Genomic DNA, 18,449 nt, shown 5'->3' with positions numbered 1-18,449 from the left:
TGCTTTTTAAAAAAAAAAAAATATTTGCCCGAGCATTACACAGCTGATTCAAATAATCAAAGTGTGATGGTGAGTTGGTTATTTGAGTCAATCTATCTGACTGATGTAGAGACATTAACATTTGAGTAATTTAGCAGATGCTCTTATCCAGAACGACTTACAGGTGGCACTAAGGCACAGACCGTCTTCACCTAGTTGGCTCAGGGATTCGAAACAGGCAAATGTGGTCTAAATGGTGACAGACTGCAGTAGGATGGTTCTCCTGACAGGTGAATTAATCAGCCCATGGTTGATATCTGGGAGTAGGACACAGGAGAGCTGAATAGATCATCATGTAAGACAATAATTAATGAAATAAATCATCACAGCAAAGGAATGTAGTTTGTGAGCTTGAAAATGAACATCCTGACAGTCTTGAGTCAGGGTGCTCTGCAATCAACCTACTATTGACAAGGATAGTGTGGCATTTCTTATTTGTCAGAATGAAATGTGTGGGTCCTGCCTTGGTGACTGTAGTAGATTTACACTACTTGTCCTATAGGTTTTTGTAGTCTTCAATTATTACTTGGAATAAACTGAAAGCTAAAACACTCCTTGTCCCAGAATGACATGCTAGCTAGTGATAAATCTATCTGCTCCCGCTAGCTAGCAACACATCTGCTTGTTGTAACTAGCAAGCTAGCTACATTACTAAAAGGTTGCTGTGTTCTAAGTTGGGAGTCATTTTACAGCTTGCATTGATGGTATCACATTTATATATCTATATTGAACAAAAATATAAAACACAATTTCAAAGATTTTACTGAGTTACAGTTCATATAAAAACAAATCAGTCAATTGAAATAAATTAGGCCCTAATCTATGGATTTCATATGACTGATAATACAGATATGGATCTGTTGGTCACAGATACCTTTAAAAAAAAAAAAAGGTAGGAACATGGATCACAAAACCAGTTAGTATCTGGTGTGACCACCATTTGCCTCACGCAGCGCAACACATCTCCTTTGCATAGAGTTGATCAGCCTGTTGATTGTGGCCTGTGGAACGCTGTCCCACTCTTCCATGGCTGTGCGAAGTTGCTGGATATTGGCGGGAACTGGAATATGCTGTCGTACACGTTGATCCAGAGCATCTCAACCATGCTCAATGGGTGACGTGTCTGGTGAGTATGCAGGCCATGGAAGAACTGGGACATTGTCAGCTTCCAGGAATTGCATACAGATCCTTGCGACATGGGGCCGTGCATTAACATGAAACATGAGGTGATAGCTGAATGGCACGATAATGGGCCTCGGGATCTCGTCACGGTATCTCTGTGCAATCAAATTGCTATCAATAAAATGAAATTGTGTTCTTTATCCGTAGCTTATGCCTGCCCATACCATAACCCCACCATGGGGCACTCTCTTCACAACGTTGACATCAGCAAACCGCTTGCCGACACGTCGTCGTAGTACACGCGTCTGCATTCTGCCCGGTACAGTTGAAACCTGGGATTCATCCGTGAAGAGCACACTTCTCCAGCGTGTCAGCGGCCATCGAAGGTGAGCATTTGCCCACTGAAGAAGGCGGTTTAGTCGCCTAACTGCAGTCAGGACGATGAGCTCCCCAAAGCGGTTTCTGACAAATTTTGCAGAAATTCTTCAGTTGAGCTAACCCACAGTTTCATCAGCTGTCAGGGTGGCTGGTTTCAGACATTTTTTTTATTTTACCTTTATTTAACTAGGCAAGTCAGTTAAAGAACAAATTCTTATTTTCAATGACGGCCTAGGAACAGTGGGTTAACTTGTTACTGCCTCCTACCTTCTCAGATCAGGGATTTGATCTTGCAACCTTTAGGTTACTAGTCCAATGCTTTAACCACTAGGCTACCTGCCACCACAATCCCACAGGTGAAGAATCCAGATGTGGAGGTCCTGGGTTGGCGTGGTTACACGTGGTCTGCGGTTGTGAGACCAGTTGTGGACATACTGACAAATTCTCTCAAACGACATTGGAGGTAGCTTATGGTAGAAAAATGAACATTCAATCCTCTGGCAACAGCTAGGGTGGACATTCCCACAGTCAGCATGGCAATTGCACGCTCCTTCAAACTTGAGACACCTGTGACATTGTGCTGTGTTCAACTGCACATTTTAGAGTGGCTTTTATTGCCCCCAACACAAGGTGCACCTGTGTAATGATCATGCTGTTTAATCAGCTTCTTGATATGCCACACCGGTCAGGTGGGTGGATTATTTTGGCAAAGGAGAAATAATAACAGGGATGTAAACACATTTGTGCACAACATTTTAGAGAAATAAGCTTTTTGTACATATGGAACATTTCTGGGATCTTTTATTTCAGCTCATGAAACATGGGACCAACAATTTACATGCTACGTTTATATTTGTGTTCAGTGTAAATAGTTAGATTACAAATAAATAAAAATGACTTATCTAATAGCAGTTTCTCGAGATGCCACCAGCTGTCTACTACCTTCGATTTGGATAACGTAATTGGCAAGACGTGATCAGCAGATAATACCGTGGATATTACACGAGTTTTGATTGGTTTACCGTTTAGTATTCGGTGGCGTTTGTCTGTCCAACTAGCGAACATAAATGTTAAGCATTTTGAAAAAAAATGCAAGAATTTACATTGCCAACAAACAGATGTGTTCAGAAGAAATAAATATACACAATATGTAAAAAACAGCTCTTCCCTCGACACAGCTCGATCATCTCGAAAACGAAAGAAGCTAGCTTGATACGGCTCACCACCTATCTACTCAAATGATCCATTACCACTGCTAGCTAGCCATGATGAGCCATTGAAGTCCTCTAATAAATACAAAAATACTGCAACTAACTAGCTTGTAAATCTTACCATGGCAGATCACATCCATTGCTATTTGAGTCCGCTAATAAATACAAAAATACTGCAACTAACTAGCTTGTAAACGTTACCATGGCAGCTCATATCCAATGCTAGACACTTTCGCAGTGGCCTCATATTTCTTCCGTTGAACTTCTTTTTGAATTTGCTCAGAATCTGCCTCATTCATCGTCACGTCCATGTTTTCGGCTGCAGTTCTTCCCGCCACAGCAGGAACCAAACAACTGTCGCTAAACTGACGTCATTTCCTTGAAGATGCTAGCTGTCCTCCATCAGTAGATTTTTAACCAACCGGTTGTATGGCCAGACATCGAACAATACAGTGGACCCAGGCTACGCCAAAAACCTGGCTTTGAGACATCGCATGTGTGTGATTGATTCAACATTGATGCCAAACTGAACTCAGCAATACGAGATGGCTGTTACAAAGAGGATTTGCTCCGGGTCACCCAGGTAAGATTGCTTGCGCATCACTACGATCTGTCAAGCCAGTTAGAGTGAGGAATGTCAAAATCTCAGTTAGTTGTTGCATGATGTCAAATCATCACAAAATGGAGGCATACCCCCTATATTGTTCAAAGATGCCACCCCTAATTTTTGTCCCATGCTTTTGGCAATGATCTGGGATATCCCATTCGAAATGGCTGGGTGGAATGAAACATCATGCAGCATCAGGACCATTCCTAAAGAGACGATCACACGCCCTTGCGTCATACACAGGGATAGTTCAATGTAGACGACGTATCTCTCTATATTGTGTACGCACGTATCTATTATTTTGGAGGAAAAAAAATCAACTGATGATGGTTTGATTTCCATTTTGCAATGTGCGCTTTAGGAGGGCTATGCCTACTCACCACTGTCCAAGTTATTGTAGGCGTCACCACTACGCAGGCACATTGTAGTATAATTAAAACAGCAATTGTTATAGATTGTATTAAATCAACACCCATTGTACAGTACATTTAGCCTACATCGATCCTAAGTGGGAGAGAAGTAGCCTATTGTATTTAGAAAATAGGCTAGGGAAGACAGCCAATAGGCCTGCCTATTCATTGTTGTGTTTTTAGAATATTTAATTTGAGTTTCTCTCAATAAGATGCCATGTACAACAGAATACCCCGCATTATTCATTACGTGAATGTATGACGATTTCAATACAAAATGACGCATTAATTGCCTTAAAATAATGATCTACAAAAATAAAAATTCTGAGCATGAAAAATGTTTATTTAATTGACTAGTTTATTTTTTGCCCTGATCCACCATGACACCAATCAGAGACCACCATTTCACAATTCCTAAGCACTACTAGACAGACTAGTTTGTGACTCACAGGTGCGCTGCTACTGTACTTTTTTTGGGTACAATTTCAAATACGGGGCGTGTGCTTCTTGCGAGGTTGGCAACAGGAGGCGATGATAGGCTAGGCGGGGAGTGGAAGCGCTGGGGAATGTTGCTGTGTCGGGTTCTTCCTGGAGTTTGCTGTTACAGAAAAGTATCTTGGTAGCCTGCATTTCTCGTAGACTTTTCTAAATAGGCCACACAAAAAAAATTCTGTGCGTAGGCCTACCTGTCGACAGGTAAGACTTTTCATGTAATAAACTTGTCGACAGGTTTCTTTTAGAGAGCCACGGAGTTGATACATTGTTACAGTTCAGTTGGTAAGCAACATGCAGCATTTTCATATCAGGAATAGAACTTCAAACTATTGCCAGAAACAGAAACTGCAGGCGCATCACCGTAACTTCTACCGACGTTTTAGCGTTACAATCAAATACGGCTAGTAAGGGTTGTAAATAAAATCCAGGAAGTGGAATTAAGTTAACACAATATCAATAGTATGATCTATGATTAAGTTAGAGGCATGGACCAAAGTTTTTTTAAATGACAACATACTGTAGGATTAAACTACAATAGCTATCGAAAACCCTTCTCCGTGTGTAGGGTTTTCAGCGGTTACATTCGCCAACTGTTGGCTTCATCTGAACTACAATTCTGATAGTGTTTTAATGTTTAGAACGATAATCATCGCGTTCAAATCGGTTTTCGAAACATGCTGATATGCCCCGTATCTTTCATATCAGCAAGAAATAATCTTTAAAAATAAAATATACTTATTGTAGCAGTTTTGCACAGATCCACAAGCTATATGTGCCTCCATTTGTAGAACTACTCTTCCTTCCCAGTTACCCTTACACGCAGGTGTTCAGAGCAAACTAGATAGCTAATTAACACCGGTGGCTGCCTAGGCCTTCGGTCTGTCTTTCGTAAACAAGTGAAATGACATGGAGATATGGCCTTGTGGGAATCCTAACCCTATAAAGATGTGTAGTAATTTAACCTTAAAAAACATTTGATTTCTCACTAATATGAAAGATACATTTGTTATTTTTCCAAGCCTATGCAGACAGTATAAAATGTAGCTATCAGCATTCACTCTCCTCACACATACGTTTTAACAGTTAAGAAGTCTCGATTTTCTAACTTCCCCATTTGGCCCCTTTTAACTGAGGGAGAGTATCAGGCATGCATAATTCTAGCCCTGATAACAATGACACACAGCACTCTCATTGTTCCTGAACTCAGTTCGCCACCGATCTGATCATACATTTGTTCCTGTTTGCTCCTACTGTGATTCAGTCCGAGCGTAGGAGCAAATTATAGGCCATAATGGAAACAGCTCTGAATGTAGCTAAGAGTTGTTGAAATTGTGAGTTTTTTCAGTGAATTAAAGTCCAAACACTATCAGTTGTTTTCATTTAATTCATTTCAGGTTGTGCTTTACTTAACAATTTGAAATGATGGCTGAAGGTTTCTTGGCTCTGTCCTATTTGAGTACAATCATTCCCCTGTGCACCACTGATAGAATCTCCGGCACTTGATTGCAGCAAAAGGAATGTAATACAAAGTCTTTATAATCTTGGGTTTGATTATATTATTTATTTAGAGCGTGAAATATTGCCCTTTCAATGTTGATTGTTCCAAATAAAAACATTTCAGGTAATACAGAATGGGATTACAGTACGTACACATCTACATAATTAATCTGAAAGCAATGCTACACTATTCTGCAATTCAATTTCCCTACTAGGCATCCTTTGTGATGTAAGTCGGTAGAATTAGAATTAAGATTTTAATTCCATGAGAAAGTGATGTAATTTCCTGGGTATGTATTTTGTGTGAACAGGCAGGAGCATGTGGACATCCTGTTGTAGCTGGTCCTGTTTGGAACCTACCGCCACAGTGGAAGAAAACGGCAGCTCATGGCGCCAGGCCTACACAAACTCGGGCAACAGCCAATCCCAGATCTCTCCCGAACTTTTGTGCAAGGCCTGCGGAGGCCATTTTGACACCATCGCTATAAAGGTAAGAGGCACTGAACCAATGGGTAACAGCTTGATTAATATTGTAAAGGAGGGCCTGCTGGCCAGCTCTCATCTGAAATGTGGGTAGCAGAGTGTGACTTGAAACTCTGGAACAGCATAGACCCAAGAGGATTTGATACAGATAAGCTGCTACAGACTCCAAAGTAACAGATTTGCTTGTCAACAGAATTACTAGAATTTAGACTTTTATGATTCACAGATTCACTATATCAGTAACTGGGCCTGTATTAGTCAGTCTTAGAACACAGTGATGCTCACATTCTGGATTGTCAAATACAGCACTAGTCGACACTTCTACAATAGTGGCTGTATTTCTGAATCAATCAAAGCAGGAAGTTAAGGGCTGTTTAAATCACTAACAGATGTACACTAAAGTTCAAAAGTTTGGGCTCACTTAGAAATATCCTTATTTTTGAAAGAAAATTTTAAAAAATTGTCCATTTAACATAACATCAGATTGATCAGAAGTACAGTGTAGACATTGTTAATGTTGCAAATTACTTTTGTAGCTGGAAACGGCTGATATTTTGTTAATGGAATATCTACATAGGCGTGCAGAGGCCCATTATCAGCAACCATCACTCCTGTGTTCCAATGGCACGTTGTGTTAGTTAATCCAAGTTTATAATTTTAAAAGGCTCATTGATCATTAGAAAACCCTTTTGCAATTGTGTGAGCACAGCTGAAAACTGTTGATCTGATTTAAAGAAGCAATAAAACTGGCCTTCTTTAGACCAGTTGAGTATCTGGAGCATCAGCATTTGTGGGTTTGATTACAGGCTAAAAATGGCCAGAAACAAATAACTTTCTTCTGAAACTCGTCAGTCTATTCTTGTTCTGAGAAATTAATAGTACCCGCAAAACACCAGTCTCAACGTCAACAGTGAAGAGGCGACTCCGGGATGCTGGCCTCGGCAGAGTTGCAAAGAAAAAGCCATATCTCAGACTGGCCAATAAAAGATTAAGATGATCAAAATAACACAGACACTGGACAGAGGAACTCTGCCTAGAAGGCCAGCATCCCAGAGTCGCCTCTTCACTGTTGACGTTGAGACTGGTGTTTTTTGCGGGTACTATTTAATGAAGCTGCCAGTTGAGGACTTGTGAGGCGTCTGTTTCTCAAACTAGACACTCTAATATATTTGTCCTCTTGCTCAGTTGTGCACCGGGGCCTCCCACTCCTCTTTCTATACTGGTTAGAGCCAGTTTGCGCTGCTCTGTGAAGGGAGTAGTTCACAGTGTTGTACAAGATCTTCAGTTTCTTGGCAATTTCTCACATGGAATAGCCTTCTTTTCTCAGAACAAGAATGGACTGACGAGTTTCAGAAGAAAGGTCTTTGTTTCTGGCCATTTTGAGCCTGTAATCAAACCCACAAATGCTGATGCTCCAGATACTCAACTGGTCTAAAGAAGGCCAGTTTTATTGCTTCTTTAATCAGAACAACAGTTTTCAGCTGTGCTAACATAATTGCAAAAGGGTTTTCTAATGATCAATTAGCCTTTTAAAATGATAAACTTGGATTAGCTAACACAACGTACCATTGGAACACAGGAGTGATGGTTCAGCCATTTCCAGCTACAATAGTAATTTACAACATTAACAATGTCTACACTGTATTTATGATCAATTTGATGTGATTTTAATGGACAAAAAATTTGCTTTTCTTTAAAAAACAAGGACATTTCTAAGTGACCCCAAACTTTTGAACGGTAGTATAGGTTGGGTTTTTCTCGTCCAACAGGCCTTGCCCTTCTGACATGTTTGCCTGCCAGTTGCCACACACGATCTCATCTGCAAAGTAAACAACAGCCACGTGTTTATTTGCTTGTTATTACTGTACTTATATCTAGGGCTGTCCTGACTGGGGGGGATCTTGGTCTCCCAAAAGTCTTCTGTTCTTTCGACCAATCAAGTGGTCGACATTTTGGAACGTGCATTTTTATATATATATATACACACCCTATGTTTTTTAATAAAATCAACTATATTCTTGTCTGATGCTGTTTGATGAAATAAGACACAAATTACTCAAGAGGGAGCCAGAGATGAAGAGAAAAATGACTATCCTCCTCCTGCTGGCTTTCGTAGATTCTGCCATTACTATCTTCAAGTTGCCGGTAATAGGCTACACGAGGAGTCGGCAACCTTAATCATGTGGAATGCCAATTTATCTTACCATTTCTACCGAACTGCTTGCCACTTATGTTTTTCATATGCACATTTTTGTGGAACAGTTTCATTTAATTTATAACGCCTTTGAATCTCAAAATCATTGTCATGTGGTTAATCAAAGTTCTAAATGACAATGATACAAACCTAAAAGTATTGCCAATGCCAACTATGTAAAAATAGCCTACATAAAGCCAACAAATAAAAACATTGCAGCCTGCAGGTAGAAAATATCTTGATAAAAATAAATATCCTATAAATCACATTGGCTACACATGGCCTGTCTGCAACGAACTTGAAACATTGTATCAACTAGTTGTGTCCAGCCTGAAGCTCTTGCTAGCAAACTTGGAACATTGTATAAAATATTTTGGGCACTCAGAATTTACTGCACCAGTGAGCTCGGGACAGACAGCTGTATAAGATCTCACCAGGCAGATCTGTTTTATGACGTTTCCACTCGATCAGGTTATCGAAAGATTTTTCTAATACATTGAGGAAATATTGTCATTCTCAATGGATGTAAAAATAGACTTTGTTTGCTTGCTGTTTGAGGGGAAGAAAGCTCCACAGCTCATTAGTTGTGGTGCGTTAAGCCAATCAGAAATACTATCAGATCCTCTAATGAGAACATTTATATGCCTATATTTGTGCGCAGGCCAGGTAGTCTATAGGCCTACTTCTATGCGTAATCAGGTGCGTGTCCTTACTCAACATTTGACCGTAGTGCTTCAAACAAAAGACAATGGACTAAATTGACAAAACTCGTAAATGGAAGGAAATAAACAAACTTGTTTCTCACAAGTGTAGCATAGGTTGTGAGCTCTGCAAACAACTCTGACAATGAGAATGGTAAAAGACTGGACTAATAATATATTGAATGCATTAACAGAAATTACCATAACCATACAAACATTGTAAATTAGGAATTGTTGGTAAATGTAGGCTACTACTGGTTATATGTAATGGGGAATTGATAGACACTAACAATCAAGGCAAACGATTCACACAATGAGGTTATGAAACAATGAACGTGCACAAATTGGCGGGTGAGATACTTGTGTTGTGCATCTTAGCTACACTCCCCTTCCTCTTGGACTGTGCCATTCCTGCGGCCTCCGCAATGGATTAGTTCACTGAGATGGGCGCGAATCCGACAGGTGTCTCGTGCCATAAAATGTTTTATATATATATTTGCTACTGCTTGACAAAAACAATCTCGGTCGACCAACAGCCTATCGACCAAACGATCTACCAGTCCACTAATTGGGGTCAGCCCTACTTACATCACCAGTTTACATGGAGGTAAGATCTCATCTTTGCTATAAATTTGCCAAGAGCTGTGGGCCAGAGGTGACAGTTATTTTTGCGATAAGTTTTTGAATAGTTTTTAGTACAGTATAGATGCGGTAAAGATGTAATGGAACGCAGACCGTGGGGGACAGGAGGACGCCGGATTGGCACACAGTCGACAAATCTCATCTAACAAAGTGAATATTCGTCAAATCCGTCATGATTGATGTATTGTAACAGGCCCACAATGTGGTTACTACATTTTATTTGGATATACAGTGCCTTGCGAAAGTATTCGGCCCCCTTGAACTTTGCGACCTTTTGCCACATTTCAGGCTTCAAACATAAAGATATAAAACTGTATTTTTTTGTGAAGAATCAACAACAAGTGGGACACAATCATGAAGTGGAACGACATTTATTGGATATTTCAAACTTTTTTAATAATTCAAAAACTGAAAAATTGGGCGTGCAAAATTATTCAGCCCCCTTAAGTTAATACTTTGTAGCGCCACCTTTTGCTGCGATTACAGCTGTAAGTCGCTTGGGGTATGTCTCTATCAGTTTTGCACATCGAGAGACTGACATTTTTTCCCATTCCTCCTTGCAAAACAGCTCGAGCTCAGTGAGGTTGGATGGAGAGCATTTGTGAACAGCAGTTTTCAGTTCTTTCCACAGATTCTCGATTGGATTCAGGTCTGGACTTTGACTTGGCCATTCTAACACCTGGATATGTTTATTTTTGAACCATTCCATTGTAGATTTTGCTTTATGTTTTGGATCATTGTGTTGTTGGAAGACAAATCTCCGTCCCAGTCTCAGGTCTTTTGCAGACTCCATCAGGTTTTCTTCCAGAATGGTCTTGTATTTGGCTCCATCCATCTTCCCATCAATTTTAACCATCTTCCCTGTCCCTGCTGAAGAAAAGCAGGCCCAAACCATGATGCTGCCACCACCATGTTTGACAGTGGGGATGGTGTGTTCAGCTGTGTTGCTTTTACGCCAAACATAACGTTTTGCATTGTTGCCAAAAAGTTCAATTTTGGTTTCATCTGACCAGTGCACCTTCTTCCACATGTTTGGTGTGTCTCCCAGGTGGCTTGTGGCAAACTTTAAACGGCACTTTTTATGGATATCTTTAAGAAATGGCTTTCTTCTTGCCACTCTTCCATAAAGGCCAGATTTGTGCAATATACGACTGATTGTTGTCCTATGGACAGAGTCTCCCACCTCAGCTGTAGATCTCTGCAGTTCATCCAGAGTGATCATGGGCCTCTTGGCTGCATCTCTGATCAGTCTTCTCTTTGAATGAGCTGAAAGTTTAGAGGTACGGCCAGGTCTTGGTAGATTTGTAGTGGTCTGATACTCCTTCCATTTCAATATTATCGCTTGCACAGTGCTCCTAGGGATGTTTAAAGCTTGGGAAATCTTTTTGTATCCAAATCCGGCTTTAAACTTCTTCACAACAGTATCTCGGACCTGCCTGGTGTGTTCCTTGTTCTTCATGATGCTCTCTGCGCTTTTAACGGACCTCTGAGACTATCACAGTGCAGGTGCATTTATACGGAGACTTGATTACACACAGGTGGATTGTATTTATCATCATTAGTCATTTAGATCAACATTGGATCATTCAGAGATCCTCACTGAACTTCTGGAGAGAGTTTGCTGCACTGAAAGTAAAGGGGCTGAATAATTTTGCACGCCCAATTTTTCAGTTTTTGATTTGTTAAAGTTTGAAATATCCAATAAATGTCGTTCCACTTCATGATTGTGTCCCACTTGTTGTTGATTCTTCACAAAAAAATACAGTTTTATATCTTTATGTTTGAAGCCTGAAATGTGGCAAAAGGTCGCAAAGTTCAAGGGGGCCGAATACTTTCGCAAGGCATTGTATTGGCTGTTTTCGCTGCATAACATTTTGAAGTAGACCATTTTCAGGTTTAGAAGAAGTGACTGCTAAATGCTAAGTCCCGTTCGAATAAGCTGGTAGCATAGCTAGCATAGAGAAATTGGTGGTGGTAGTCAAAGTTGTATTTAACGGCAATGCAGTTGATTGGTGACGATGACATGACATGTATTGGTTTTGACAAGCATTGTACTTTGATTTTTACATCAACGTAGTATGTGTAATTCACACTGTATAACAATAGCCTAAATGTTGGCTAATTTTGTTGGAGGGGACAATCAGAAGATTCGGGATCTTTTCCCCCCATGGCATCTTTCCTCCATGCGTTTCCATGTCATTTCTATTGTTTTGGTCAAGGTCCATTGACCTCTTTACCGCATCTTTGGCGAACACTTTTGATTCAACTTCTCAACAATAAGGTTCTAGTCTAGTGCTCAGCTGGAACAAAAGGCTGTGTGGCGCACACACACACGGAGTGTTATTCTTTCAGTGACCGTTCATTTCTTGGTAAGAGTTTCACCCTCACCCTCTTGTCCTCCTTTCTCCCTACCCCAGCATGTCTGTGTGGACTGCAAGAAGAACTTCTGTGGCCGCTGCTCGGTGCAGCTGGAGCCGCCACGCCCGCGCCTCTGCCACACATGTCAGCGATTTCACGGAACCCTCTTCGACCGCGCCCAGTTGATGAGACTCAAGGTGTGTTGCTTTTCTTTTTGTATTTTTAAAAAATTTGAATGGGAAATAAACAAGGACACATGCAATAGGTTAAGCTACATATCAAACGACATATATTGTAGCTAAGTCAGGTGAAAGCTAAAGCAGTAACACTTTATTCTATTACTCTTATTTGTGTAATAACACTTTAATTACAATTACCAAATTGTATTGTTGTTGTCATGTTACATGAGTACATTAGTAACTGCATTATAAACATGGTAATGTAGTTGAGTTTATTTTATTACACAAGAGGAGTAGGAAAAATATAAATAGTGTGTGTCAGATGAAATTCAACAATAACCCCAAAAACTAGGTGCGGGAGCTGCGTGACTACCTCCACCTGCACGAGGTGCCCACCCAGACATGCCGGGAAAAGGAGGAGCTGGTTGAGCTGGTCTTGGGCCAGCAGACCCCCAGCACCAGCAGTGAGACTGTGTCCTCCCAGCCCGGGGCTCACAACAATGTCCCCTCCCCAGACACGCCGTCCCCTCCCCAGACACAGGGCCCTACCAGCCCCGACACATTGAGCCCAGAGCAGCCAGAACAATCAGCCCCTGAGGCAGAATCAGAGCAGATCTCTGATGAGGAAGAAGAAGAGGAGGAGGATGAGGATGAAGAGGTAAACACTAAGTTCAAGGTTTTGGGATTGATGAATCAGTAGCTGTTAGATGGAGGGATGCCTACGACCACCAAGAGGATAATCGATGTCAGACAGCAGCAGAGACATCCAGAGACCACACAAAATGCAATGTTATTATGATTTTTTTTTTAATTCCCTGTTTTAAAATGTAGCATACCACTGTTGTTGACAAACTCAAAGATGTGGAAAAATATACACGGGCCAGACAAAAGTAAAAGAGACCAGACAAAATACACATTACTATTCTGACCCACCTCCATGGTTGTCCTGTTCCTGCAGTCATCGGACAGCGAGGAGACCCTGATGCCCGGCCGCAGAGCCTCTCTGTCTGACCTGAGCCGCGTGGAGGATATCGAGGGCCTGAGCGTGCGCCAGCTCAAGGAGATCTTGGCCCGCAACTTTGTCAACTACAAAGGCTGCTGCGAGAAGTGGGAGCTGATGGAGAGGGTCACCCGCCTCTACAACGACCAGAAGGACCTCCAGAACCTAGGTGAGCATTTCCAGGATGTGGTCATGTGAGGCTCATTTGGTAAAAGTGCTAGCAATCCCAGGGATGTGGATGCCATTTCCCACTGCGGTCACATGTATTAAAAAATATGCACTCACTATAGGCTACTGTAAGTGTCTGCTAAATGGCATATACTGTATTATATCTGGGGATGATGTGGAATTTTATCCTGGATTTTTTAAAATTAATATCAGTTCAATTCTTTGTTTCTTTTTTCCAGTTTCAAATACAAAAAATGAAGAAGGTAAGGGTCTTGTTTCAAGTTCAAAAGACAAGAGAATTGGTGATGAAAACCATTTTACTGCCAAAGGGCTGGAACACAATTTGAGGAACACTTGAAGTTTATGTAAATCATACCATTGATCCGTAGTAACAATTTGGTCCCACACTGCTTAAATGTAACCTGTTATGGGCAACCTGCCAAATATAAAACTGTGAAAGATGACCCAAATAGAGTTATTTAGACCACACTGAATAGAGACCTCTCCTCTTTTCCATGTCGTTGTGCCATAGACCCTGCAGCTCCCAAGAGCCAGGAGGAGAACCTCTGTCGGATCTGCATGGACTCTCCCATTGACTGTGTGCTGCTGGAGTGTGGCCACATGGTCACCTGCAGCAAGTGTGGCAAGCGCATGAGCGAGTGCCCCATCTGCAGACAGTACGTGGTACGGGCGGTGCACGTCTTCAGGTCCTGATGCATGGCCACAACGAGGGACACAGTGGATACCAAGGACAACATGGCATTGCTGCCACCACTGCTCAGAGATGGCATATTTTACAAGAATACACTCCTCTGTAATGCACACTCTCACTCATTCAATCAGTCTTCCTCTTGCTGGCATTCCAGAGAAATAACCTGCCTCCACTTTTCTGGGTTCTCTGTTTTTCTACTCCACCTGAACCTATTGTTTCTACACTTTCAGCATTTTACAAGACCTCAATATTTCAGTACTATAACTTTGTTGTTCAAAAGAGTTAGGTATCATGTATTCACATTGGTGCCAGTCAGACACCAAACTATATTGGCACTTTGCATGGGAGGGCAGCAGTACCTTTTCAAATTCTGAGGTTATTGGGTAGAGATCATGTTTATTTCAACCCCACACACAGGCAAGGTTATATTGCATTTTTCTGTCTTTGCATTTGTGTGCACGGGGAAACAACTGCGTTCCATAGCTGAGAAACACAGGGCCTTACTAGAGAGGGCATCGACTAACAAGCAATGAATATAAAAAAAACGTATTTGTTCTAGCAATGAATGAAATGCTGAATCTTGGTAAAAGAGGGAACATGTTAGGCTACTCTGTTATGCATATCAATAGCAAAACAGAGTGGCCAGAATGGTGCTATTTGACTAGTGATTAACAACACTCGTGTAACAAAACAGAATGGCCAAAATGGTGCTATTTGACCAATGGAAGCAACACTCAGGGCCCCATTTTGACAGTGCAAGTAAGCGGTGTGTGTCGAGACCAAAATATCCAAAACCGTTTATTTCAAACCTTATCGCCCCAAGCAAGGCTTGGATATGAACGTGCTAATATTTGATGCATGCAATGCAGTAGTTGTGAAATTGGTGCATTAAGTGCAGCACGGAGTACTTGAAGTGGTAAGGTCTGTTTTGCGCCCTCCAATTGTCACACTTAAAGTTCAGTACCTGCAAACCAGCTGTTCTGTTAATTGGTTTTGTGGTCCAGAGAGCTATCTTTAGGTTGCAGTGCACTTGCTAAGCATAGAACCCAGGCCTTATCTGTCTTATTGGCGATCCTTCAGACACATCTGTGTGGTGGTTGAACATAGCATCTTAGGAGTGGAAACAGCCCTTTAAACACAAGAGTCTGCTTGTAGCTCACTGAAAGTACTTGAGGAGGGTCAAGGAGGGGATAATGCTTGGCTTCATTCGCCCTTTTATGGTCAAATTACCCTTTTAACTTGCAGATATTGTATCAAAACTGGAACAGAACACGCATTGACTTGACGGTAATAGTTAATAGTTCTTTAAATGAGCCACAATGGGGATTTTTTTCTGAAATGTAAACCCTACACAGTAGATATGCAGTTTCTTTTTTATTCTCTGCGGGTCATAAATTGTTTGAAGTTGGTTCCATGACCTTACCCCAAATGAGTTTTGGGGTAAAGAGAACTGACCTCGTTAGCAGAATGTCTCCATTCCAAGGCTCTCACCACCTCTCTCTTATCAGCAAGTGCCCCATAACAGAGTGCTCATTAACTTAGCGTACGTTGTGCACTGAATACACTCATTTCCTAATGACGAGTTGATTAAATGTATCTACTAGTTAAAAACAAATCAGTTTTCTGCAAATTTACTTTGTTTGTGGGGGTGTTTTTAAAAGCTAGAATTGATAATTGAAACAATAACAAAGAGCCACCCCGCCTCTTTCAGTATAAAGCTGAGGGATGGACATGGAGAAATAGAACCACTCTCAGATTCATAGACAGAGCTAAGGACTGACCATCCATGATATCAAAGTTATAGTTTTAACCATGTTTTAAGGCTATACAGTGTTTGTTTAGATTTACATTGTTTATACAAATTGAAGTAAAACAAGCTTATATTTTGGATTCTCATGGGGTATGACAAGTTAAACTAAGCTCATGAGGTATTTATACGTTATAATCTTCAAGAATCAATGGGTATATATCATTCATTAAATGGATGTAGCAACTAAGGATTCTAGCTTTAAGGAGGATCTTGGTTAATTCTATTCCAACTCTAGGCAATTTGGTAAATGGATTGAGATTGAATTTATATGAAATTAGAGGCAATTTTATTACAGTGCATTTCTCAAATTGCCTGGAATTGAAATGGTTTGGCAGCCCTCGCAACTTTTTATGGAACATGTTTTAAAATTATAGAGAAACATAATGGTTTGCATTTAAATGGACTTTCTACTGTATATCTTGTTTTATAGCTAATGAATGTACCATAAAACGGATCATGAGGAAAATGCACTTATACTAATTAATGTGTCTGTTTTAGGGAATGCGTATCCACTGGGATAGACTCCGTTTATCCCAGATACTTGGTCTGCCTGAACTGAATGTAACTGGTTTAAGTTGTTTACAATAACAAAACCATTTCTTACTGTGACTGCCAAATTGCCAATATCGCAAATAGATTTTACACTAGTCCGTTTGATATGTCTTTTGTCAATAACTATGCTAATATCATGCAAGAACAATATGAATCATCTCATGTAGTTTGTGGAGAGCAGGTGAAACAAGATATGTCAGTGTCGTGAGACTAGCTCTGGATCTTTTCACAAACATCTCGTCACCCATCTTGTTTTTATCCTGGACATCAGTTTATACAAGCCAGGCCGTCAGTCAAGTCAGTTCTCTCTGAGGAGTGTTTTCTGTGCATGTGAAAACGTGTGTATACATTTAGCGAAACCCAACCCAAGATCTAAACATTCCAAACAGTAGAATGTACCTTAACAGAACACTCTTCAACCAAGAAAGCTAATATTTTCCACATATACTATAGCCCATGAACATGTGTAATGCTCCTTGAGTACCTGATTTAAAGGCAAGGTCTGATAGAGGTTCAGTGTAGATGTGTTCTCTATCAAATCATTTCCGGGTAACAATTAAGTACCTGACTGATTGTTTTCATTTAAAATTGTCTAAAATAAATAAAAATAGCTTCTTAGCAAAGAGCAATTTCTCAAGCAATAATTTTGCTAGGACTCTGGGAGAGGTATGAGTGGGGAGGGGAAAATTGAAAATGTTATTATTGGCAGAGGTTTGGAACTTAACTAATTTACCCCATGGTGATGACACCATGGAAGGCCAAAACTCCCACCAAAACAGGTTAAAACTTCAGGCGTTTTTTTCAGACAGCTCTTACACTAAAAGGGTTATAATTTTCACACAGTATTATTCCAACCTCATTGTGGAAATGCGTATATATAAAACAAAGGAATATCATGTTTTTAACTGCACTGGGCCTTTAATAACAGTATATGAACTGTGTAGCAGATGACTAATTAGAATATTTAAAGAAATGTCTTCTAAATATTGCCTTCTCCCTGATGGTATTTCAATGGCCTTAAAAGGCACAAGATAAAACCTTAATGTCATGCGTGTGTGGGATGTTGGTGTCCCTAGTCTGCAACGAGAGTCCTGTAGTTCTTATTGCTGTCTGAGGACCTAGATATTAATATCAATTTGTTATTGGTGACTTTAAAATGGAGGTGTTTTGGTATTTTGAAGACTAATCAATCTACTATTGTGAAATGTTGGACGTGTTTAGAAAAATCAGACAATCTATCATATCTGTGATTCTTTAACAGTGAGTTATAATTTTGGCAAATGCCTTGCTATGGAGAGTTGTGCTAAAGGTGATTAACAACACCTCCACTAGTTATTAGATAAGAACACGGAAATTAGTCTGCACTATCCCACCCCAGGGGGGAAAAGGGTCATTATTAGCATATGAAGTTCAACTTTAATGGAAATATTTGCATGTGTTTTTTTGGGGGGGGGAAAGGAAGACTGCTCTGACAAAAGGCAGTTTGAAAACACTTGGAATGACTCATAACTGTATGTGTGGAGAAGTATTTGTGTTTCGTATACTCTGATGATTTAACTTTGTTCAACAACTGTGAAATTGTATATAATAATCCCATGCGACAGTATCATTTAAAATATTATTGAGCGTGTTGTACATTTGTCAAATTACTAGCATGGACTATTGCCTTTGTTGTAGTTTAAATATGTATTCAGTAGTATTGGCTAAATGAGCTAAATGCTGGATCAGTTCTTAACTACAATGGAAGCTAATAGGATTTATAAATCAGAAAAACCTATATTTTTGAAAATGTATTAAACATATTGATGTTCTTGTGCATATATTTTGTTGGACATTTTTTATATTGATAAAGATATAATAAAGTACCCCAACAGACTTATAAACTCCATTG

General features: G+C 40.3%; 1 protein-coding gene and 1 long non-coding RNA gene across 5 annotated transcripts; one reads left to right on the top strand and one right to left on the bottom strand.

Annotated features, from left to right (window-relative positions):
* Positions 1–21: 21 nt before the first annotated feature.
* Positions 22–3,084, bottom strand: LOC118937671. The gene is made up of 2 exons (XR_005034982.1): positions 2,952–3,084; positions 22–296 (listed from the first exon to the last, which is right to left on the bottom strand). It is a non-coding gene; the product is annotated as an uncharacterized LOC118937671 (long non-coding RNA).
* A 111-nt stretch (positions 3,085–3,195) lies between these two features.
* zgc:171740 (RING-HC_CARP domain-containing protein) lies at positions 3,196–18,433 on the top strand. 4 transcript variants are annotated; one of them, XM_021623749.2, is made up of 7 exons: positions 3,196–3,333; positions 6,071–6,249; positions 12,197–12,334; positions 12,669–12,974; positions 13,275–13,485; positions 13,724–13,747; positions 14,017–18,376. In XM_021623749.2, the coding sequence occupies exons 2-7, from the start codon at positions 6,079–6,081 to the stop codon at positions 14,196–14,198; spliced, it is 1,032 nt and encodes a 343-aa protein (XP_021479424.1). In that variant the 5' UTR covers positions 3,196–3,333; positions 6,071–6,078; the 3' UTR covers positions 14,199–18,376. The 4 variants fall into 4 exon arrangements, with proteins under 4 accessions (XP_021479424.1, XP_021479422.1, XP_036793445.1 ...); XM_021623747.2 differs by lacking the exon at positions 3,196–3,333 and adding an exon at positions 4,275–4,463 and having other exon boundaries at positions 14,017–18,433; XM_036937550.1 differs by lacking the exon at positions 3,196–3,333 and adding an exon at positions 4,522–4,544 and having other exon boundaries at positions 14,017–18,433.
* The last annotated feature ends 16 nt before the right edge of the window (positions 18,434–18,449 follow it).

This window comes from Oncorhynchus mykiss, chromosome 12 (assembly GCF_013265735.2).
Source record: "Oncorhynchus mykiss isolate Arlee chromosome 12, USDA_OmykA_1.1, whole genome shotgun sequence".
NCBI lineage: Eukaryota > Metazoa > Chordata > Actinopteri > Salmoniformes > Salmonidae > Oncorhynchus > Oncorhynchus mykiss.
This window is presented reverse-complemented; position numbering and strand designations above follow the sequence as displayed.